At 48.8% G+C, this 24,981-nt stretch overlaps 1 protein-coding gene across 3 annotated transcripts in view; it reads left to right on the forward strand.

Moving 5' to 3' along the window:
- The window catches only part of LOC106572259 (protein bassoon-like), a 188,179-nt gene that overhangs the window by 145,668 nt on the left and 17,530 nt on the right, over positions 1-24,981 (forward strand). For 2 of the 3 annotated variants that reach the window (XM_014146305.3, XM_014146306.3), the window contains exons 4-6: positions 11,752-12,201; positions 12,827-19,501; positions 22,217-24,647. In XM_014146305.3, the coding sequence (XP_014001780.3) occupies positions 11,752-12,201; positions 12,827-19,501; positions 22,217-24,647 (9,556 nt within the window). The remainder of the gene's footprint in view (positions 1-11,751; positions 12,202-12,826; positions 19,502-22,216; positions 24,648-24,981) is intronic. The other variant, XM_014146307.3, reaches the window with a different exon arrangement.

A 24,981-nucleotide genomic window follows, 5' to 3' on the forward strand; every position in this document is an offset into this window, starting at 1 on the left:
CCAAACGCGCTACTTTGTTTCAGCCAGAGCCTGCAAAGCCACGATTCAGCATTTTGCCGCCTTCTGAGAGCCTATGGCAGCCGTGGGAAGTGTCACGGGACAGCTAAGATCCTCACTCTTCAATGAACAGAGACAAGAAGAACGACACCTTGTCAGACAGGCCACTTCCTGCATGAAATCTTCTCAGGTTTTTGCCTGCCATATGAGTTCTGTTATACTCACAGACACCATTCAAACAGTTTTAGAAACTTTAGGGTGTTTTCTATCCAAAGCCAATAATTATATGCATATTCTAGTTACTGGGCAGGAGTAGTAACCAGATTAAATCGGGTACGTTTTTTATCCAGCCGTGTCAATACTGCCCCCTACCCTCAACAGGTTAATATGGGCACATATTTTTTCCAAAATTGTCAATACTGCCCCCTAGCCCCAACAGGTTTTAATAAACAAATTAGGCACATTTGGGCAGTCTTGATACAACATTTTGAATGGAAATGCAATGGTTCATTGTATCAGTCTAAACGTTGCACCTATGCTGCTGCCATCTAGTGGCCAAAATCTAAGTTGCACATGGGCTGGAATTATACATTATGGCCTTTGTCTTCCATTTCAAAGATGATGGTACAAAAAAATACAGTTGGTTTTTTCTTTGTATTATATTTTACCAAATCTAATGTGTTATATTCTCCTACATTCCTTTCACATTTCCACAAACTTCAATGTGTTTCCTTTCAAATGGTATCAATAATATGCATATCCTTGCTTCAGGGCCTGAGCTACAGGCAGTTAGATTTGGGTATTTCATTGCAGACAAAAATTGAAAAAAAGTGGCGGATCCTTTTTGAGACAATGATGCCCTTTGCAACCACATACTTATGTGAGAGTGGATTCTCGGCCCTCACTAGCATGACAACTAAATACATGCACAGACTGTGTGTGGAAAATGATTTAAGACTGAGACTCTCCAATACAACCCAACATTGCAGAGTTATGTGCATCCTTTCAAGCACACCCTTCTTATTAACCAATGAGTTATTCACAATTTTTGATTAACAAATAAGGTTTTATATGTAAGATGGAAAAATTATTGATTATTATTATATTATTATTTGTGCCCTGGTCCTATAAGAGCTCTTTTTCTCTTTCCACGAGCCGGGTTGTGACAAAAACTCACACTCATTCTTATGTTTAATAAATGTTTCATATAGTGTGTGTTTGGCAGGCATACAATGATGGCAAAAAACAACATTTGAGAGTGCGCTGACCCTGGTGCTAGAGGGGGTACGCAGCTGGAGGTTGAATGTTTAAAGGGGTACGGGACTATAAAAAGTTTGGGAACCACTGCTCTAGGGCAACGGTGTCCAAATAGAATTTGTCATTGTGCTCCTGGCAACTGGACCTTTTCTGGAACACCATTATTTTTGGCTTACTGAGATTTACTGTCAGGGCCCAGGTCTGGCAGAATCTGTGCAGAAGATCTAGATGCTGCTCTAGGGCCTCCTTGGTTGGGAACAGAAGCCCCAGATAATCAGCATCAGTAGACATTTGACTTCAGATTCTAGTAGGGTGAGGCCGGGTGCTGCAGACTGTTCTAGTGCCGTCGCCAATTTGTTAATATATGTTGAAGAGGGTGGGGCTTCAGCTGCATCCCTGTCTCATACTACGGCACTGTGGAAAAAAATGGCTGTTTTTTGCCATTTGTTTGCCATTTGTTTGCCAATCTCTCTCTCTCTCTCTCTCTCTCTCTCTCTCTCTCTCTCTCTCTCTCTCTCTCTCTCTCTCTCTCTCTCTCTCTCTCTCTCTCTCTCTCTCTCTCCCCTCATCTACTCAGATTCTCCATATGGTGCTTTTCTTTCTGAAAACTTGGTTTCTTGTTACAGTATATTTAGATCTAAAGGGACTTTTTGGAACAAACCAATGACAAGAGACCTTCATGTCTCTTTGTCTGTATTTGCACCAGCAGCCTGTTTGAGAGCGACTAGGTTTTATATTTGGGAATCTATTGAACAAATACATAAATTATTCTTGAACCAGATAATAATAATACACTTTATTTGTATAGCACAATTCCTACAGAGGTCACAACTCAAGGTACTTTGCTCTACATTTCTGGAAAACCAGGGAATTTACTGAAAGTTCACGGATTTTTGCAACCCTACTTCCTACTTCCTCATCTCTCTCTCTCTCTCTCTTTCTCTCTCTCTCTCTCTCTCTCTCTCTCTCAGAAGAGACCTGCTACTGCTCCTCGTCCATATTATAGAACCTTACAGTGTATTCAGTAAACACTCTCATAGAAATGCTTGGTCTACTTACTGGAAGTTTATGTACTAGGCACAAAGATAATTTGACCTCAGTGGCTTTTCCAACCTAACTAACACACTGACTCAACTCTCAGCCAAAGAGTCAGATTATTTTTACACTATGGTATTTATTACCCAAGAGGACTGAGAGCCAGAGCTCTTCTCTGCTTGAAAACATTCATAGTCCTACTACTTGTCCTAACAGAAGAGTCATGGTGCCAGATCGGAAGTGTATGTTTCTCTCCCAAGACCCGTAGACACCCACGACTCAATGAAGCAGGTCACGGGTAGGCAGTTCTAAAGCTCAGCAGTCAAGCACTGAAGTGGGAAGACAAGCTCTTTGTGGATAACTTGATTAGTGACACTTTAACCAGAGAGAGAGAGAGAGAGAGAGAGAGAGAGAGAGAGAGAGAGAGTTAGTTAGTTAGTTAGTTAGTTAGTTAGTTAGTTAGTTAGTTAGTTAGTTAGTTAGTTAGTTAGTTAGTTAGTTAGTTAGTTAGTTAGTTAGTTAGTTAGTTAGTTAGTTAGTTAGTTAGTTAGTTAGTTAGTTAGTTAGTTAGTTAGTTATGTGGACACCAAGGAACTTTAAGCTCTCAACCTGAGAGCTTAACATTCGTGTGAGTCCCGTTCGTGTGATCATTGCGTTTCTATAGGGCCCTGTGTGAATGATAGGCTGAGGAGTCTGAGGTGGTGTTTGCTCTCTTGGAGGTCTACCTTATCTCTCTCCCAGCTGTGTCAACAAACAAAAAGCCTTCTTTTCTCTGTGGCCAGAAATACTGCCCTCACCCTTGGTTACCACCACCATTGATTACAAACACACACTCTCTCACCTTTTTTCATTACATTTTACATTTAAGTCATTTAGCAGACGCTCTTATCCAGAGCGACTTACAAATTGGTGCATTCACCTTATAATATCCAGTGGAACAACCACTTTACAATAGTGCATCTAAATCTTTAAGGGGGGGGGTTAGAAGGATTACTTTATCCTATCCCAGGTATTCCTTGAAGAGGTGGGGTTTCAGGTGTCTCCGGAAGGTGGTGATTGACTCCGCTGTCCTGGCGTTGTGAGGGAGCTTGTTCCACCATTGGGGTGCCAGAGCAGCGAACAGTTTTGACTGGGCTGAGCGGGAACTGTGCTTCCTCAGAGGTAGGGAGGCGAGCAGGCCAGAGGTGGATGAACGGAGTGCCCTTGTTTGGGTGTAGGGCCTGATCAGAGCCTGAAGGTACGGAGGTGCCGTTCCCCTCACAGCTCCGTAGGCAAGCACCATGGTCTTGTAGCGGATGCGAGCTTCGACTGGAAGCCAGTGGAGAGAGCGGAGGAGCGGGGTGACGTGAGAGAACTTGGGAAGGTTGAACAACAGACGGGCTGCGGCGTTCTGGATGAGTTGTAGGGGTTTAATGGCACAGGCAGGGAGCCCAGCCAACAGCGAGTTGCAATAATCCAGACGGGAGATGACAAGTGCCTGGATTAGGACCTGCGCCGCTTCCTGTGTGAGGCAGGGTCGTACTCTGCGAATGTTGTAGAGCATGAACCTACAGGATCGGGTCACCGCCTTGATGTTGGTGGAGAACGACAGGGTGTTGTCCAGGGTCACGCCAAGGCTCTTAGCACTCTGGGAGGAGGACACAAGGGAGTTGTCAACCGTGATGGCGAGATCATGGAACGGGCAGTCCTTCCCCGGGAGGAAGAGCAGCTCCGTCTTGCCGAGGTTCAGCTTGAGGTGGTTTTTCCTGACTTTGGTAGGAGTTCAAATGGGACAATTTAACTCCCTCCCTCCCTACCCACCAGAGACCATCAGCCCACTCAGGGGCCGGTCCTCAGATGAATTATACTGGAACTGCCTATAGTAGCAGGCAATGCTAACTGATTACTAGCCCAGATAGCCATGTAGTGATATCCCAGATGAGAACTGACAGCGGGAGAGGACTGAGGAAGTGACGGAGAGGAGGGGGATAGGAGGAGATGGAATCGGCTCTGCATCACTGTAACACCACATGAGGCTTCCTACTCTCTGCTTAGGTACACTTAACACCAGGGGGATCGATAATGAGTCGTGTCAATGGGATGGGGAACATGTTTCTAGCAGAGGAGGTTTGACTGATGGTGGTACAGTAGCTATGGGGGACTAGGAGTGGAGATACAGTGTGGATGGAAGTCAATAACTCACTCTGGCTCTGAAAGGTTCATCAAGAGGTTGGCTGGGTGGAAGGAAGCAATCCCACCGGGCTTTTACTCCCACTGTCATAGGAGACTTTAGAGGGCCCCATATGGAATAGGGTGCCATTTGGGATGCAACCCTAGTCTCCATATCCCTCTCCTCTCTACTGTATATCATCATCTGACCAGCTACAGTAGATCTTCTCTCCTCTCTACTGTATATCATCATTTGACCAGCTACAGTAGATCTTTCCTCTCTATTGTATATTATCATCTGACCAGCTACAGTAGATCGTTCCTCTCTACTGTATATTATCATCTGACCAGCTACAGTAGATCTTCTCTCCTCTCTACTGTATATTATCATCTGACCAGCTACAGTAGATTCTCTACTGTGTATTATCATTTGACCAGCTACAGTAGATCTTCTCTCCTCTCTTCCTAGTCATGCTCTCCGTCTCTTTATGTTTTTATTCTGACCTCTAGTTCTTCTGTTCACCCCCCATCTCTGTTACCGCTCTCTTTTCCAAACTGCTCGCCCCCCCCCCCTTGTCTTCATTCGTCGTATTTCACTCTTCTATCCCCCTCCCTCTATTTCTTTGCTTCCCTTCCTCCTCACTCACTATGGGGCTTTACCCCTTTCTTTTATTTCTCTGTCGTCTGTGTCCGGTGGGCCACTCCGGCTCTCTTCTTCTTCCTCTGGACGGCCCTGTGCTGCGTTCCTCCATTTTGCGGCGTTGTGCTGTGCTGTAGTGTAGTGCTGCCTGGAGCAGCAGCGGTACAACTGGGGAGGGAATGGAAGTGTGCGCTAGAGCAGAACAATGGTACCCTGGGTAAAAATAGCTATCTTCCAGCTTGGCAGGGGGAGGGGCCCTGCCTCCTGCACTATATACAGTACAAAGAGAGGGGAGATTGAGTGGTCTTTATGCAGATGTACAATGCACTTCATACAGAAGAAAGGAAGGGAATCCAATCCACACGTTGAAGGGGAGCTGGGGGAATTGTATAGAAGAGAAGGGAGAGTTGTGTGTGTCGGGGAGATGTAGGCTAAGTGGAGAGACAGTGGAGAGCATCGCCATATACATCTAATTGTGGATGTGTTCTGTTGTATTCTGCTTTATCTTTTTTGGGGTCTCCAGGGTATACAATATACAACATGTTGATCTATTGTGAGGTCTGCCGGGCTCAATATACAACAAAGCTCAGGGTGAGGAAAAGCACTTCATACCCCACAAAGCATGGGTAATAGTGCACTATGAGAATAGCCTGATGACTCACAGTAAATTCTTCGGCTGCTCTGTCGTTCGCTACATACTTTAGTCTGAGACTGCCATCATTGAAGTCGTTTGTGGTGACGAGGGGCACAAGGGGCGTTGGTACAAAACAAAGTCATCAGCGTTTGGATCGTCTCTAACCAATCAGAGTATCAAAGCCAAAGACGAATTTTTCAACCGTCACTTTACCCATGCGTATTCTGGCTCTGGACAACCCATCAGTTTCTGGACCAATCAGACGGCCCCGAATGTGTTCCCATTCAGTGAAGGATCGGGGAGGTATTCCGATCCAGACTCAGTATGGAGAAGAAACTAACGTCCGTGGACGTGGCGTAGTGTTTGGCCGGAGTAAAGAGTCTGGGTAGCCGGGCAATTATGAGAAGGGCTGTAGTGCACTTTACTTTAGTCCGAACAATATAACAAAGTGGGGCCACAGTATTGCTCTCTGTCTTAATTAAGATGAATCTGTATGAGTCCACTAGCAAATGAGAAAGAGGGATACAATTTGTGGCTTTGCTAATCACACTTAAGAGAAAGAAAAAAAAACACCCACTGCTGGAAATAAACTATTAAACAGCTTGGCAGGTCTCGGAGGGAGGCTTTTATGGTTTTGTCAATACCTCATTCAATCTCAGTCAGAAAAGTAGAAAATCCCCCAACACTATTGATGGTGGAGTCTTGACAGTAGCCTTTTCATTAAATTCAGTTTTTCCCTTCAGTCATCACCAGTAGGCTGGAAGCTTACTTTGAAGTCTTACAATTTCATCTTAATGAACTTATTGCACTCATTTCAGTAACAATGTTTTTTTTGTACCATCCACCAGTTTTCTTTATAATGTTTTATAGCCTGGAGTGCAGATAAAGCATAGTGTGTGGGAGTGTCATTGGAGAATTTAATCCAAACCGAATGAATTAAAGGATAAATTTGATTTTTTACATCCAAATCTCTATTATGCAAATGGAATGTTATAGAGGGGCCCAGACACCTTTTTAGTGATTTCACTTGTTTTGATAAACTTACACGAAAGAGCGAATCCCTTCCTCATCCTCGTTGTGTAGTATGGAGACCCTGACAAAACATTAGCAAAGGCTCCAAAAACACCGAAATATGTCCTTAAACATAAATACAACCTTTAAGAAACTGCAAAACTAACAGTATAGTGATGCAGGTCTTTAGATGTTGTACACATGAAATTGTGCCAATTCTGAACTTTACCCGCAACGTTATATTCCCTTTTGTGCGACTCGAGACATTTCCCCTATCCAGCTGTTCCATTCTCTGTGTAGCCTGCTGCTACAGGTAACTGCCATAATAAAGGAAACACCAGCATAAAGTTCCTTAATAGGGTGTTGGGCCATCACAAGCTGCCAGATCAGCTTCAATGCGCCCGAACTGACACTCGAACGGCGACAGTCCAGTGGACGAGTTCGGGAGTGGATTGTGAGCATACTCCACCCAGACGAGGAACTTGCTCCAGTTGCTGGCCTGGGTGGAGATGAAACAGCGGAGGAACTTCTCCAGCTCCTGGTTGGCCCGCTCAGTTTGCCCATTCGACTGTTGGTGTAATCCCGAGGAGAGACTCACCAACAGCCCCAACAGGGAGCAGAAGGCTTTCCAATACCGTGCGATGAACTGGGGCCCACGATCCGAGACAATTCCCTAGGAAGTCTGTGTAGTCGAAAGACATCGGTATTCATGAGATCAGCGGTCTCCTTCGCTGAGGGCAACTTGGGTAAGGCAATGAAATGGGCTGCCTTGGAGAACTAATCAACGACCACCAGGATAGTAGCAAGCCCTTGGGATGGAGGTAACCCTGTAATAAAGTCTACAGACAGGTGGGACAAGGGCCGGCTGGGTTGCTCCAACCTCTGCCCATCCCCAGTCGGCCATGGTCCCACGTCGCTGTCGTGAGGACTTGCTTTGGGCACAGGTGGAACAAACCGCAACAAAGGATCTCACATCCTAAATCATGTTGGGCTACCAGAATTTCCGCCTCAGGAACTCCAGTGTCCGATTAACCCCTGGATGCCCAGTTAATTTAGAGGAGTGTCCCCATTGTAGTACTGATTCTTGGATACCGGGCGATAGGCTAGCCTGGCGAGCGTTCAACCTCTTGGCTTCTTGAAGGGAGACCAAGTTCTTATGGTCCGTCCAGATCACAAAGGATGAGGTTCCCCCTCCAACCAGTGTCTCCAGTCCTCTAGGGCCCATTTAACTGCCAAGAGCTCCCAGTTGCATTCCACTGTCAAGAACCGCTTGGAGAGAAACTTGCATGGGTCCAGTTTCTTGTCCTCCTCGTTCCACTGTGAAAGGACCGCCCCTGCTCTGGTGTCCGAGGCGTCCACCTCTACCACAAAGGGACGAGTAGGATCAGGATGAACGAGGATGGGTCCAGAAGTGAAATGTCCCTTGAGCTTCATGAATGCCCTGTCAGCCTCGGGAGTCGAGCAAAAACAGGCCTGGGACTTGCGGGTTAGGACCGTGAGAGGCACTGCCACCGCATCAAAGTTGCGTATAAAACGGCTGTAAAAATGTGCAAACCCGAAGAACCGCTGGACCTGCTTGAGTGAGGTGGGATGGGGCCAGTCGGTGACCGCCTCAACCTTTACGGCGTCCATTTGGATGCCTGCGGTAGAGATAATGTGACCCAGGAAGGAAACCTGGGACACTTCTCTATCTTGACATATAGTTGGCTCTGCAGGAGGCATCTCAGGACTTGGCGGACGTGCAGTATGTGTTCCAGAAGGGTTTTGGAGAAGATCAGGATGTAAGGTTGGACCCAGGTGCAGAGAAGAGACCAGACGAGGAATCAGTGGTTAAGGATAAACATAATACTTTACTGAGAAACGGTAGCCGCAGGATCACAGTACACTTGAAAAAAGTCTCAAAAACTCACTCAGGAAACAACCGCACACGGTAAACTATTCAAGCTTCTGCAAAGGACAACAGAAAACACACCTCTTTTAACAGGGAAATCACAATGAGTAAACTGGACACACCTGAGTGTCGTTAATGTCTCTAGGATGGTCTCTGCCGCCCTCTGGTGACAGGTGGAACCATGACAATAACGTTGTGGATAAAGTTCGGAATAACACCATTTTAATGTGGTGTGTACAACATCTAAAGACCTGCATCAATATACATAAGAGCTTTGCAATTTCTAAAAGTATATATTTGGGTGTCTTTGGAGCCTTTGTTCATGTTTTTGCAGGGTCCCCAAACTGCACAACGAGGATGAGCAAGTGATTAGTTGTTCGGGGTAAGTTTCTCAAAAAACAAGTGAAATCACAAAAAAGGTGTCTGGACCCTTCTATAACATTCCATTGACATAAAAGATTTTGATTTAGTTGTAAAAAATAAAACAATTCCTTTAACAACACAGTGAATAAATGATCAGCTATGAAGAGGAATGAATGCAAAGAAGGGTATATTTTTTATCAAGACTTTCCTTTTCTAAATGTGTCAGTCCAGCGATGACTGTGACAGTTACGTTTGAAAATCTAATTTCAAGATGGCATGAGCGTTGATGATAATCTGAATAAAGACAAACAAACCTTTGTATATTCTCATATCACTAGTCACGATGTACTCTTCTGCTCTACGGGAGATAAAAAAAATCCATTAATTGAAACCATAATCCCATTTCTTTGGTAAATCTTTCTGAAATGTTTTTTTTCTTCCCCCCCTCAATATGATGTCATGCGTGGTAAACAAGGGCAAACGGGGACTGGGTGCATTTCAGTCTTCGGGATGAGAAATGGATGATAAGAGATAGTGAGGGCTTTTACCTTTCTTTTCCGGTCTTCTTTTCAGAGAGTGATACAATATTTATCTATCTGTGGGCTGCGTGCCTATGACAGGTTCATACAGTTCATACCATTCCCTGACTTTTGAAAACCTGCATGAAAGGAGAGAATAGAGAGAAATTTAAGCATTAGCCTCAAAATTGTGCCTGGTGTTAATGGTCAATACTGTTCCATTCAGTTAGTCCTCTCTGACCTATTCTCTCCTGTCTTCCTTGTTCTGTCTCAGTGTCTCTGTACTAGGGGTGTAAAGTACTTAAGCAAAAATACTAAAGTACTACTAAACTTTTACTTTTACTTCACTACATTCCTAAAGAAAATAATAAGTTTTACTACATGCATTTGCCCTGACACCCAAAAGTACTCGTTACATTTTGAATGCTTAGCAAGATGGGAAAATGGTCCAATTCACACACTTCTGGTCATCAATAATGCCTCTGATCTGGCGGACTGACTAAACACACATGCTTTGTTTGTAAGTTATGTCTGAGTGTTGGAGTGTGCCCCTGGCTATTCGTAAAAAAAAATAAAAAAATTGGTACCATTTGGTTTGCTTAATATAAGGAATTTGCAATGATTTATACTTTTACGTTTGATACTTAAGTATAGTTTAGCAATTACGTTTACTTTTAATGCTTAAGTATATTTAAAACCAAATACTTTTAGACTTTTACTCAAGTAGTATTTTACTGGGTGACTCACTTTTACTTGAGTCATTTTCTAATCAGTATGACAATTGGGTACTTTTTCCTCCACTACTCTGTACAGCATATATCTGCCCTTCAGTGAGAAAGGACTCAATGTGTTTGACAGCACAACACGCAGATGGTTTATTGTTGACATGCTGGTTTTAGATGCTGACTTGCTGTTGCCTCAACCCCACTCTAAAATCAGTAGAGATTATTTGAACAATGCTAATAGCTTCCTGATAATAAAAAAAAGAAAATGGAATGGCTGTGGTTCTGGAATTTCTGGAAGTCAACTAGCTGGGTTTAGAGATATCTGCGCATGCAGGATCCACTAGCCTACCTCCTTTCAGCTGCTGCTCCGTGCTCAGTCACTCTTTTACACAAAACGGTTAGATTTACAACTTAGTTCTTCGTCTGTTGTAAAAGTTGGCTATTGCAAACACAAGCACGACACCAACAGGTTGTCTAGCAATGTCATGTTATTTTTTCAGGGAGGGGAGTTACATGCCACTACAAGTTATATGTAGCCTACACAGAATATCAAACAAGCAAGAAACAAACAGGCCATCAACAGCGATTTAATGTTATTTTTCATCATCATTGCAAATATTGGCTTAAGAGGAGGCAGACTCCTGGTGATATATTGCAGCATAAGTATAAAGATGACATCATCAAAACACAAATTGTTTTGCCCCAATGCAATGTGTAGACTGCGTCTTGCTTGTCCAATGGCAATATCCGTTACAACAGACAGAGAAGGTTGTAGCCTTCATATATATTTTTGAAACATTTATTCAAATCGCAGCTGTTCAGAAATATTAGTCAGAGCTAGGCCACATCATGATATCGATCAAATTGGTTGAGGCTTCAGAAGAGGGTGAGTAAAGAGAGAAACGGGAATGTGTGTGTAAAAATAGCATGTGCAGAACGTGATTCGGATCTTTAGATTTGAGAAAGAAGTGTCCAGAGGGGCGGGACAGGGGTAAAAACTCTGTATTGTAGCCTCAACCTCAAAGAAATAGGATCTACGCGAGCAATAAGAAACCATCTATTCGAGGATCAAGCACACCACCAGTTAAGATAGATGGAATGATGTCTCATAGTTTTAAGAGGCTTACTTCTCAGAGTAGTACTACTGTAGGTGTTGGACTGGGCCTCCAATCAGTCCCATTGTTATGGGAACATCATGTATGCCGGCCCCCCAAAATGTGTCGTAGAAGGGCGATGTCTCTCGATCTGGTGGCTGCCTGCCAATAGACAGTATGACTTTCTCCTCTGAGACATACAGACTTAATCCTGGGGAAGCCATGCTGTCACTCTTTTCTTTATCCACTGAATCACAGTGGAGATGTACATGGAATGTGGGAGGGATGTTCTACTCTTGTCAGATTCTTCCATGCCCGCTTTGTACCCCCCTTCCCCATCCTTCACTTCCTAACTTTCTCTCTCTTTTTCTTTCTCTTTTAATTTTTTTTAATCAAAAGGTTAATATAATTGTTTTGTTTTTCTGATATGTTTTTCAGAAGAGGGAGTGGCTTTGTCTGAACTGTCAGACCCAGCGGCTGATGTCTGGAGGACTCGGAGACCCCTCTCCTGTTCCTCATCCGTCTCCAAAGCATCAACCAATGGGATCTCCACGCCACCTGGCATCAGCCAGTCAGCAGCCAGCTCAGAAGCCACCCTTCCTGAAATCGACCAATCAGCAGCAGCAAGGGCCGGGAACGATGCAGCCGCAGCAGCAGCAGAAGCCACAGACAGGCCTGGGGAGCGGACCTTTCGCAGTGAAGCAACCTGGGGACACAAAGGCCCCTGTCCAGCCCACACCTTCCAATGAGCCCCCAAAACAACCGAAGGCCACGGAAGAGACTATGCCAAAGTCAGAGGAGGAGGTGGAACCTGCCATAGACACCAAACTAACTCAGAAGAAGGGAGAGCCAATCACAAAAGACCTAAAGAAGTCAAGACATTATGACGTAAGTCACCTTTTAGGTCTCCTAGAAATTCATTTTGATATACAGCTGATAAAGCTTAGTTATTGTTATATAGTAAAGCAAGATGTTTATTGAGGGACATTTAGTGGAGTTGAAATGGAATAAGGTATTGCTAGTTTATTGCCACAGTACCTCAAATGATTTGAAAATGGCATCCAATCTTTTCTGTGCCTTCCCTCTTCTCCTGCACCTTGTTATTGACGTCTAGAAAAAAATAGTGCTGATGAAGCAGGCGCCAGCCAAAGCACTGATGGATTTACTCCACACAGAGAAAAGGAATGTGTTTTTTCTCTCACTCCATTTTAGCCGTCGCCCCTCTTGAAACATAATGTGCTACGATTGGTACAACCATGAATATGCAAAGCCATCAAGGCCTTAGTGGTACTGAATTAGTGCTGTTGTGAATACAAAATGAAAGTGATCCACTCTAATGCCCACTGTTCTCCAATGTTCAATGTGAGCATGGGTGGAATAAGATGAGGAGCAGAACATTACAAATAAGTATTTTAGAATAATCATTGCATAAGATCATCTCAGGGTCTTTTTTTCAGGTCTTTTTCCCAGTCTGCTGTTTTGTTTTTGGCTGATTTCTTATGTCCCTCCTTAGGAGACCAAGAACAGCACTCAAGACCTGTCACGGAGCCCCCAGAGCCTGAGCGACACCGGCTACTCCTCGGACGGCATCTCCAGCTCGCACAGTGAGATCACCGGCCTCATCCAGGAGGAGGAGATGAAGCTGAGTGAGAAGGGCATCAGCGGACGTGGCAGCCCCCCCAGCCCTTCCGAGATCACCAAGCTGGAGAGCTCCATGAGGCCCCTGCTGGAGTCCAAGACCCTGCCGGCCGAGGAGAGGGAGCGCGAACGGGGACGGGGCAGGCACCACCGAGAGCAGAGGCCCCGGTCGCTGTCCATCACCCCCGAGGCCTACGACTCTGATGAGGAGCTGGAAGACATTGTGGAGGAGGAGGAGGACGGAGGGGACTGGGAGTCCAAACGGGAGCACAAGAGCAGTGCTGCTCCCAAGGACGAGAAGAAAGTGGCCGAGCCGGAGCCAATGACAGATGAGGAGTTCATGAGGAGGCAGATCATGGAGATGAGCGCAGACGAGGACAACGAAGAAGAGGAGGACATGGAGGAGGAGGACGAGGAGGACGAAGGCTACGGCTACCAAAAACCAAAAAAGACACACAAGCACATCTCGGAGTCAATGAAAGAGAAACGCCGCCTATCTCACCAGTCTAGCAGCTTTGAGGAGGAGACCAAAAGCTCCAGCGACATCTACAAAGGTTCTGCAGAGGAAGGAGAGGAGGGGGGCCTGGGGGGCCTGCGCCGCTTCAAGACTATTGAGCTCAACAACACCAACAGCTACAGCCATGACATGGAGCTCAACAATGAAAATGACCTCAGTCTGGACCGAGAGCCCGAGCTGGAGATGGAGAGCCTGACGGGATCTCCCGAGGAGCGTTCCAGGGGAGAGTACTCCTCCACCCTGCCACCCACCACCTCCAGCTATAACTCTGGCACCTCACCCACCTCCATCTCCTCCATGGAGGACGACAGTGACAGTAGCCCCAGCCGCAGACAGAGACTGGAGGACGCCAAGCAGCAGAGGAAAGCCCGGCACCGCTCCCATGGCTCCCTGCTGCCCACCATTGAGGACTCCTCTGAGGAGGATGAGCTGAGGGAGGAGGAGGAGCTGCTGCGGGAGCAGGAGAAGATGAGGGACCTGGAGCAACAGAGGATCCGCAGCACGGCCAGGAAGACCAAAAGAGACAAAGAGGAGCTGAGGGCCCAGAGACGCAGGGAGAGATCCAAGACGCCCCCCAGCAACCTCTCCCCCATTGAGGACGCCTCCCCTACTGAGGAGCTGCGACAGGCTGCAGAGATGGAGGAGCTCCACCGATCCTCTGCCTCGGAATACTCCCCCCAGAGCCTTGACTCAGAGGCTGAGGGATACGAGTCCAAACTCTACAAGTCTGGCAGCGAATATAACCTGCCAACGTTCATGTCTCTGTACTCTCCGACCGAGAAGTCATTGACGACCACGACGACCACTGGGAGCTCCAGCAGCAAGCCCCTGAAGAGTGCTGAGGAGGTGTATGAGGAAATGATGAGGAAAGCTGAGTTGCTGCAGAAACAACAGAAACCGCAGCAGCATCAGAAACAACAGAAACAGCAGCAGCAACAGAAACAGCAGAAACAGCAGCAGCAACAAGGGAGACACAATAGTACATACAAGGATGACACAAACGGCCAACAGTATGAAGATGAGTATGAGTACAAGCAGGCAGAGACTGGTTATGAAAACGAGGCAGCAGAGACAGGAGACATCTACGAAGAGATCCGCCAGACCTCCCAGAACATCACTAAGATGCACCAGTCCTCCGCCCTGGAGTTACAGCAGCAGGCAGACGAGCAGGTGGAAGTTGACAACAGTACCTATCCAGATAAGCAGCTTTTAGATACTGGGTCAGCCTTCAGTAAGCTGCTTGAGCAGACCAATGACCTATTGACTCCTGGCACCAGCCCCACTCAGCTCTCTGCACCTGTGTCCTTCTCTGAGACCGGAGGAAGGATCCCTGATGTACGGGTGACACAACACTACTCAAAAGGGATGAAGAGCCAGACGGGTAAAAATGGCATCACTCCAGTGGCGGCCGTCACCACAATAGCCGCCTACGGGGTTTATTCCCGGGATGCAGTGACCATCTCCCAGACCAGCGTTAGTCAAATGATGACGACCACCCAATCCACCATGTATGGTCGGCAAACTGGAGGTCCCACCACTTCAACCACAACCGTCTCAAATGTGTGCAGCAAGATAGCGGAGATAACACAGGCATACAGCCAGAGAGAGTTGGTTGCGAGGAGCGTGGGGGAGAACCGAGGGGTCCAAGTCAGAGACAGTGCAACATCTTCAGAGCACGTCATAGAGACCCGCTCGCCAAAGATGTCTTCGTACTACAAGAGCTCCAGCCCCCCTCTGTCCCCTTCCGCATCGCCCACTGAAAGCCTAAGTCGCTCTCCCTCCAGGAGGGTCGAGATCTCCACCCAGACGTTCAGCCCAGGCATAGTGGCTCCGTCGGCTGGCTCAGGGCCCACCTCCCCAGTGATGGTCCAGGGGACCCAGACATCTCACAGAGTTGTATCCCCACGTCTTTTCAGACAGCAATCCTCCCAGGATGCCCACTACATGGACACTGAGCACACAAGCCCTGCCAAACCAGTGACGGTCAACACGGCCACCTCACCTTTATCCTCGCCCACCAGATTCAGCCGACAGTTGACATTTGATGGCTACTCTCCACAGGCCAGTCCGCCAGACAGCCCTCCATACCACCAGTCTCCTCACCGCAGCTTCTATAGGATGCAGAAGGTGGAAAAGGTCAATGTTGGCACCAGCATGGTCACCACAGCTAGCACCTACAGCCGTGGTTCGATGTCTATGGACAACATTTCTCTCTGCAGGATCTCCACTGTCCCAGGGACCTCGAGAGTGGAGCAGGGCCAGATGATCTATGGTGGGAGCGTGGTGGATCTGAGAACATTGGATTTGAGAACAGCCACTATACCAGCTCCCATCATCATGACTGACCACGGCATGGATCTTACCTCTCTGGCCACAGAAACACGCAAATACACCAGTGGGCACGAGGGGAGCCACCCCTCCACCATCATTCAGCCTCTCATCATGAACCTGAACACCCAGCAGCACCCCCATGTGATGGTATCAACCGCAACCACGGTGAGCGTCACGGTGGCCGCCTCCATGTTCATATCACAGCCCAAACAGCCCATGGTCTACGGGGACCCTTTACAAAACAGAGTGGACCTGGGCCAGGGTATGGGCTCAGCCATGTGCCTGTCACAGAACAAACCACCACCCACTGACCCATCCATCCCCAAGATTGACGCCAAGCTGGAGGACCTGAGCATCCAGCAGCAGCAGCTGATGGAGCAGCAGCAGAAGCTTCAACAGCAGCAGCAGCTCTTGGAGCAGCAGCTCCAGCAACACCATCAGATGCAGCAGCAGTCCTCCTTAGCTCGGTACAACCTACCAGGCCAGATGACTCTGCTCAAAAAGGACCTTCTGGTCAGCCAAACCAGCAACTCCCAAGCCGTGGTCAGTGCTATATCCTCCGCCATCGCCCCTGACATCTACAGCACTGGAGGTCCCCTGGAGCTGAAGAGCAAGCCAACCCCGGCAGGTGTGATGAACCTGGCAGGCGGTGGGCCTCATGGCATGATGGTCCAGATGGATGGAGCCCCACAGGGAGGACCAGTGACCCAGCTGGTGAAGACAGAAGAGAGCCAGGATGCCATGGACCTCACAGGGGGGCAGATCAAAGCTGAGAACCAACCGGCCTGCTGTGATGTAGTGTACCGCCTCCCATTCGGAAGTACCTGTGTTGGTGGTCCGTTCTCCCAGAAGCAAAATGTTGATGAGACAGTGGCCACTCAAGAGCCAAGACCACCCTCTGCGCCACCACTCTCCTACGAGTCGGACCAGGAGGGCCAGTATCAGGAGATTTCTATGGACGGGCGTAAAGCCTACACACTACCGTTCCCTGGGCGGCTACAGCCCTCGATGTCTGGCACCAACCTAGCAGAGGCCGGACTTCAATCCTACCACTCCAAGATGGACCCACACATCCAGGCCTCTGGAGAGCTGGCCGTGGACCTCAGCACCCTGAAACATGCCTATGAGGGAGGCTTCCTGGGACTAGGCATGCAGTATGGCTCCTACACTGACCTACGCCATGGGGGTGACCTCACTGCTACTGCCCTGCCCATACGCAGATTCAACTCCCTGTCAAACATTAGCTCTGACTACGGCTACTCGCCCCGAGACCTCGCTAACTTCCAGGAGTCCAACCTGGCCCAGTACAGTGCTACCACTGCCAGAGAGATCAGCCGAATGTGCGCTGCCCTCAACTTAATGGACCGCTATGGGAGCAATCCGGAGCTCGTGCAGTACGGCGTAGGAAGAGGAACAGGTCCAGGTGGCAGGCTTAACTCTATGAGACAAAATATGCTCTACGGACCTGATGGGAAGCCAATCTCTCAAACCCAAGCGCTCACCAACATGATCAATGCCAGGCAAGCCAGCCTCCGAGCCATGTACCCGTCTGCCATGAGGTCTGCTGATGGAATGACCTACTCCACCATCAACACGCCCATCGCATCCACCTTGCCAATCACTACCCAGCCTGCCTCAGTGCTGTGCCCGCTACTGAGGGGAGTGTACAGGCCTTTACCCACAGCCAACATGACACCAGTGCCTCTGGCTAGCCTCACCAGGATGCCTGTGAACCCAAGGATGCCTATGTCTGGGCAGGCTCCGTACCGTTATCCGGCTCCCAACATCTTCCCATTCACCACGTCGGCCCCTGTGAGCATGCCTGCTGCTATCACCACCACCCAGGATGCCCCAGTCTACCTAGGGAAGCCCTCTGTGAAATCCAGTGCATCTGATCCATCATCTCAACCTCTCTTTGCCCGTACATCAGCGCCGGTCAGTTTGCCAACAGAGCCCCAGCAGCAACCCATGAACCTGACCCAGGCTCACCTCCACACTCAGGCCCCAGGGCAGCCCCAGGTCCAGCCTCAGAACCAACCTCCAGCCCAGCCCCAGCACATGCATCCTCAATCCCATCCTCAGAGCCAGCCTCCACCCCAGAGCCAGCCCCCTCCAGCCCACATTTACCCTCCAACACAAAGCTACACTGGGTCCCAGAGCAACACCCAGCCCCCTCCGTCTGGCCCACCCTCCAGCAGCCCAGTCAACCCTGTGACGGAGACGGAGGAAAGGATGCACCGCCAGCATGAGCAGCTGCTGCAAATGGAGCGGGAGCGTGTGGAGCTGGAGAAGCTGCGTCAGCTACGTCTGCAGGAGGAGCTGGAGAGGGAGCGCATGGAGCTGCAGCGGCACCGCGAGAAGGAGCAGATGCTGGTGCACAGGGAGATTCAGGAGCTTCAGACCATCAAGGAGCAGGTCCTGCAGCAGCAGCAGGCTGAGAGGGAGAGCCAGCTGGTGATGCAGAAGGAGCAGTTGGCCCAGCAGAAAGCCCAGCTCGACCAGATACAGTCGCTGCAGCAGCAGCTTCAGCAGCAGCTTGAAGAGCAGAGGAGGCAGAAGACTGCTGCAGCTGCTGCTGCTGCAGCCGCCGCAGCCGCTCAGGTGGACCCGAACGGCCAGACCCTGCTGCCCTATGGAGATCAAGTGGGCTTCATTTCCCTGCCCAACTCCTCCTCGGACATGTGTCTAAGGAACAATGAAGAGCATATAGAGACCAGAACCAACATGAGGAGGCAGAACTCCACCTCCATGCCCCGGCTGAGGGATGGAATGGAGGGCGAGAGCATCCAGTTCTATGGAGCACGGAGGATCGTGGACAGCTGTGTCCAGACAGACGAAGAGGATGGCGAGGAGAGGTACATCATGTCCCGGCGCAGACGCAACAGGCGCAGTGTAGACTGCAGTGTCCAAACCGATGATGATGAGGAGAAAGTGGAGTGGGAGCAGCCTGTGAGGCGCAGGCGCTCTCGCTTCTCTAAGCACTCGGATCTCGGGGCCGAAAACAAGACAGACACAGCCTCCAAGACAGCCGTCTCATCCAGCATCGCCATCCAGACCATTCGAGATAGCGCCTGTCAGACCGAAACAGACCAACTGGGGAAGGTGTCTCCGGCTATCCACGTCACCGTGCCAGACCCGAACAAAGTCGAGATTATCCACTACATCTCAGGCCCTGAGAGGACCCAGAAGGGCCAAAGCCTAGCCTGCCAAACAGACGTTGAGGCCCAGTCTCAGGGCGTGGTGGTGCCACAGCTCAGCGTGCCCACCACCGTCAGCCCCTACTCCACAAGCATCCAGCTGGTGGGGTCCGCCGACCCACGCCAGCAGCAGAACAGGAGGAGGCCAGACCCCCTGGAGATTAGCTATCAGACCCAGCCCATGAACCACCTCCACAATGAGTCCCTCTCCAGCCTGATCCGTCAGCCCCCCAAGTCCCCCAAGGTGCTCTACTCCCCTGTTTCCCCCGTCTCCCCCCACCGCCTCTTGGAGACGTCCCTCTCCAGCGGCGGGCTGAACAAGGCCCACGTCACCCCCCAGCAGAAAGCCTACACGGTCGAGTCGCCCCAGCGCCACCCCAGCATGCCCCGGCCCATTAAGAGCACACAGAGGTCCATGTCGGACCCCAAGCCCCTAAGCCCCACTACAGATGAGCACACCAAGGCCAGGCTAAACCTGTACCAGCAGCAAGCTCTTCAGAGCCAGGTAGGTCATAAGGTCAATCCTTTGATCCTCAACAGCTATTTCTGTACACATGCAGAGACCGAAAGACTCAAATCTCAAGATCACATGGACAGTTGTCTTTTTACTGTTAAGTACTGTATGCATTCTACTGTAGTATGTATCAAATTGGCAGCATAAAATTGAAATATGGCCCCATAAACATCAAGTGCATTATCATGCGATGCTACACTCTTAGAATTAGTGGTGACTCGAGGAACCCTGGAGATCCTCAAGGAATCCCTGCAGTTCTTCAAGGAACCGTTGCTAGTCAATGGTTTATGTTAGCACCCTTGGTAAATTGAGGGGCTCTTGGAGGAACCTTTAATGCACATGTGTCAAAATCATTCCACGGAGGGCCGAGTGTCTGTTTTCATTTCTCTCTTGTACTTGATTGATGAATTAAGGTCACTCATTAGTAAAGAACTCCTCTCACCTGGTTGTCTAGGTCTTAATTAAATGGAAAAACCAAAAACCCAGCAGACACTAGGTCCTACATGGAATGAGTTTGACACCACTGCTTTAATGTTTCAATGTAATGTTCCTGGAGGAACACTGGACTGGAGGAGTGGCTTAGTAAGGGCGTGGCTTTCAGATAGCTCTTTTTAGGCCACCCGTGGAAGTAGATGCAATTCCTGTTCATCTGTTCTGTTGTATTGTCATCACATGTTAAGGTTGAACACTGACAATTTTGTAGCTTCAATGAGGCTAACAGTGGTGTATGAGTTCCTCAAGAGCATGTGCAAATCCCCAAACTGGAATAGTTGCCATTTTATTACTATATGTAATCAGCAATGTTAATATTATAATAGAATATGTAATATGCATAAATATTCAAGAAACATTTTAATTTGCAGTGTACAAACTTAACGTCATGAACAGGAATTACATTTACTCTAACGGGTGGCCCAAAATAACTATGTGAAATCCATTCCTCCAGTCTGCTGATAGTCTGCCACCTCAATAATATATATTTAAAAAGCCTTTAAATTGAACCCCACTCATCACAAAAAGGTTCCGGTTTGATCCTTTACACAGGGGTTCCTCGAGAAACCTTTTTCAACTGGAAAGGTTCCCGGAGTGGCAATTTATAGAACCCCGAAAGGTTCTTCCAGGCTCCTTTACATAAAACACACAACACAATTTACACACAGTTACACTGTGATAGATCTCTAGTTTCAAAAAGCACCAAAGACGTATGTCCTCCAGCATCTTACTAATGCACAGCTTAAGTGAACACAGTCAAACGAGCTCTACATTGAAAAGTTATTGATGTTTTTGGCAAGCAATTTTGAACATCATCATAGGCAAATGCTGTCAATAATATCTCCATTCATCTAAAACTAACTCCAGCTGTTTGTTACTTTTGCTTAAGTGGCAAATTTCGGATTGATGTTTGTCCCCCCTTATATACAGATTGAAACAATTCCGAAATTTAAGTGACCATCTGTCGTATTTGGGAATAATGCTTTCTTTGTTAATTATTTTTCACATAAGAAAATACTAAATAATAGGATGACTTTAAAAGACAACTGGAAAGAGCAGGAGAGGTAAAAAAAAAACAGAGGCACCTCCCGCTTTCAAATATTTATAGCATTAAACCAAACCCAAAAAAGTATCCTGATTTTGAAGAATAATAAACAAATAATTGGAGATTTACACAAAGAAAAAAACTTCATGATTGGGGTGGGGGGGGAGAGAGAAAAAAGACATTCAAGTAAAACGCATAATCAAAATAAAGTGACTGATAGGCAGGAAATGATTCGATATTTTTTCATTTTGTGTTTGAAGGAGTTGTTGAAGGAGTTGATATGGTATTTGAGGTGGTCAAGGAGACTGTTCAAAAAAAGTCACCTCTGTAGGTGATGGAGAATTGACTTAATCTTGTACGGGAAAAAAGTGGGTGTGGAGATCTGTGGCAGTTCTTGTAGAGTAATGATAAACCTGAGTTTTGAATTTGAATAGCATTTGAAAATGAACAGGGAGTAGATTCATTTTGAATTGGAAGACAAACAACAGACTTGAAGTTGGTTGATTTCATAAATATTGAGGATTTTAAGACAATTTAAGAGTGGAGAGGAATTTATTTTATACCCTACTCATAGATTATGCTAGAACTGCTGAAGAGAAGTGCATGGTTGTAAAACATTTGCTGGGTTTATGTAGAACTGCTATTGTAGGAGCATCTTTATGAAATGGTCATAGTTAATTAAACATTCATGTTACTGACAGATACTGGGGCTATCTTCCTCAACCTTTCTTGAGACTGGCTGTGATGAATTATACTCCCAATGGAAATCTAAATTTAATTACCACTAAGCTTTATTCTGCGCTCACTTAGTGCTGCATGCACGGTTGTGGCATGGCTGAGGATGTAACATAATACAGAAATGTTAGTGGAAATGTTAAATTATAGACATTTGTATTGCTTTGCACTGTTATGTAACTGTAGCAATGCCATTTAAGGTAGCAAAAATATTGATACAGTATTTATCAAGTTTCAGTTTACAGCAATTTGTTTATTGCTTTTCTCTTTTGCACAGGCACATTAAGTAATGTATGATCACACTAAGAATGTACCTTGTATTTCGTATCGTCCTTGAGGAACAATACATATCTATGTCACATGTGTAATGCTCTGTTGTGCAAGCTCTTTCCCTAACCCTTGCTCTCATGGCCCTGCCCCCTGTCTCCCTGCAGCTGGCCGCCCTGCAGCAGAGCGCCCTGAGGAAGGTGAAGAGGACCCTGCCCAGCCCCCCACCAGAGGAAAGCCACCTCCCCATTGTCACTCCGGCCCTCCCCCAGATGTACATGCCCTCCGTGCCCTCACTGAGGGCCGGGACCAGGCCAGGTCTGGCAGCCAAAGCCAGCCTGCTGAAGGACCTCACCCACGAGCTGAAGGCCGTGGAGCAGGAGTCCACCAAGCTCCGCAAGCAGCAGCAGGAGCTGGAGGAGGAGGAGAAGGAGATTGATGCCAAGCTGCGCTACCTGGAGCTGGGCATCCATCAGCGCAAGGAGACCCTGGTGAAGGAGAGGGAGAGGAGGGATATGGCCTATCTGCGCTGCATGGGCGACCCGCGAGACTACATGTCAGACAGCGAGCTGAATAACCTGCGGCTGGCGGCGGCGGTAGCTTCCTACGAGAGCAACGGGGTGCTGACCAGACCCAGCACAGCACCACTGAGCCAGTTCACCAGTGACTTCAACACAGCCGCCCAGTTTCCTCCCACCTCTTCCTTCGTCTCCTACCAGTCCTACCACACCCTGAGCCAGCCAGCTCCAGCTCCCCAGCCCGGCACCCCTTACCAGACTGCAGCCTTCAACCAGCCCCCCTACCCTTCAGTGTCCCAGGCAGCGGCTCTCCCCCAGCCCACCCCCCTGCAGACCCAACATCCTCCTCCATCCTACCAGACTCAGTCCTTCTCCTCCCACACATTCCCACAGAGCCATCCCCCCTACCCGACAGAGCAGGGTGTGCACCCACTGCCTCAGCAACAGCAACAGCCTAGCCACCAGGGATTCCAGCATGCCCAGCCTGGCCAACCTCCCTACCCCACCCACACCTCTCCATACCCCAGTCAGGTGTCCTACCCAGCTGGCCCTGGGCAGATCACTCCCTATCAGCCCCAGGCAGACATCCTCACTGTCCACCAGAGACCGAGACAGACCTCGCTGGCTGACCTGGAGCACAAGATGCCCACCAATTATGAGGTCGTAAGCAACCCCACTGTAGGGGTGACCACCACGGCCCAAGACATCATCTACTCCTCCTCCAGTGGGGCACCCCCATATGGACAGTATACTGGTGGTACCACCATGGTCAACACTTATGGGCCATACTCTACGGCAGTCTCCAGTACATATGGCCAGTACACCACGACAGTATCCAACACATACGGGCAGCAGTACACTTCGACCCCGGCCAGTACGTATGGCCAGTATACCACCACCACAGCTAACACCTATGGCTACACCACTACAGCCAGCTCCTACGGCCAATACACTGCCACAGTGGCCAACAGCTATGGCCACGGCACTCCATCTGACCGTCTGCACTCAGTTGACAGCCCCTCTACCTACGCACAGGACGGTCTCTATGGCCCCGCAAGCCTGGAGCAGAATGTCCCAAGGAACTACGTCATGTGCGATGACATCAGCGAGCTGACCAAGGAGGGCCTGGGCGGCACAGCGGACATGCACCGGAGCGACGGCCACGGTGTACGCTACGCAGGGGAGAGCGGTCCGGCGAGAGGAGGGAGCTCCTACGGCAGGCCGGAGGACGAGCTGACCAGGGAGGAAGACCTGTACGACCACCACAGCAGGGGTAAGAACAGTTACCACCCGCGAGGGTCAGACACATATGGCCGAGTAGTGGGCAGCAGCAGCACTAGCATGGGTGGGGGGTCCTCCTATTACTATGACGACTACACCAAACACGGCGCACAGCGCACCGGCATCCAGAAGCACGCCTCCAAAAGCCTGGCTCCGGCCGTCATGTCCTCAAAGCGCAGCAAGCACCGCAAGCAAGGCGGGGAGCAGAAGATCTCCAAGTTCTCCCCCATCGAGGAAGCACGCGACGTGGAGGCAGACCTGGCCTCCTACGCCGCAAGCACGTCGGGCGGCGGCAGCTTCAGCGTGGCGTCGCGGGCCAGGAAGCTGCAGGACGACATGGCCCACGGCCTGAGGAAGAGCGCCTACGAGCAGAAGAGATACTCCTATCCGGAGGAGCGCATGTACTACACCTCGGGCCGTTCGCGCTCCACGGGCTACGGCATGGACAAGATCTCATCCCGGGACTATGCCGGCTACCGCAGCCGCTCCTACGAGAGAGATGGGGACAGGGAGCGCTCATCATACAGGGCGAGCTATAGCCGGGGCAGACCCCCCATGCGCTCTCAGTATTCGTCGGAGGAGAGCCCTCTCAGCCCCATGGGTGTTCATGTGAGGGCCTCCTCCCTGGGCCCAGAGCTGTACGACAGCCGTAGTAGTCAGTATTACAGCCAGTACGGCTCCAGCCACTCCATGCCTGACGTGCAGGATCACATGAGAGACTTGCCCCGGACACACGTCTACAAACCCGACAATTCTTACATTATAGACGATATGCATTGCGCTGTTTCGGACAGTGAAGGTAAATGGGTGCTAAATGCCAGTCTCTGCCCACGAATAAACATCCCCCACCCAACCAGAGATAAGGCTAGATGAGAGAAAGAGAGAGAGACGTTGCATGCTGTGCTGGTGTTGTGTCTCAAGGCGTATTCTGGCTGCTCACATCCCGACTGACTGACTGCTGTCTGTGCTGTTTGCATGAGCAGCCACGTCCAGTTTCTTCACTTAGTTCGTCACTTTCTTTTCACTTGCATGCTATTCTGAGAGGTGCACAACTTTTTTTCACACAATACCGTCGTCTTGTGAAAGTTATTTCGTTTACTTGTTGTGATGAACTTATTTTGTGATTTTTTTTC

The sequence above is a fragment of the Salmo salar genome, chromosome 15 (assembly GCF_965601325.2).
Source record: "Salmo salar chromosome 15, fSalSal1, whole genome shotgun sequence".
NCBI lineage: Eukaryota > Metazoa > Chordata > Actinopteri > Salmoniformes > Salmonidae > Salmo > Salmo salar.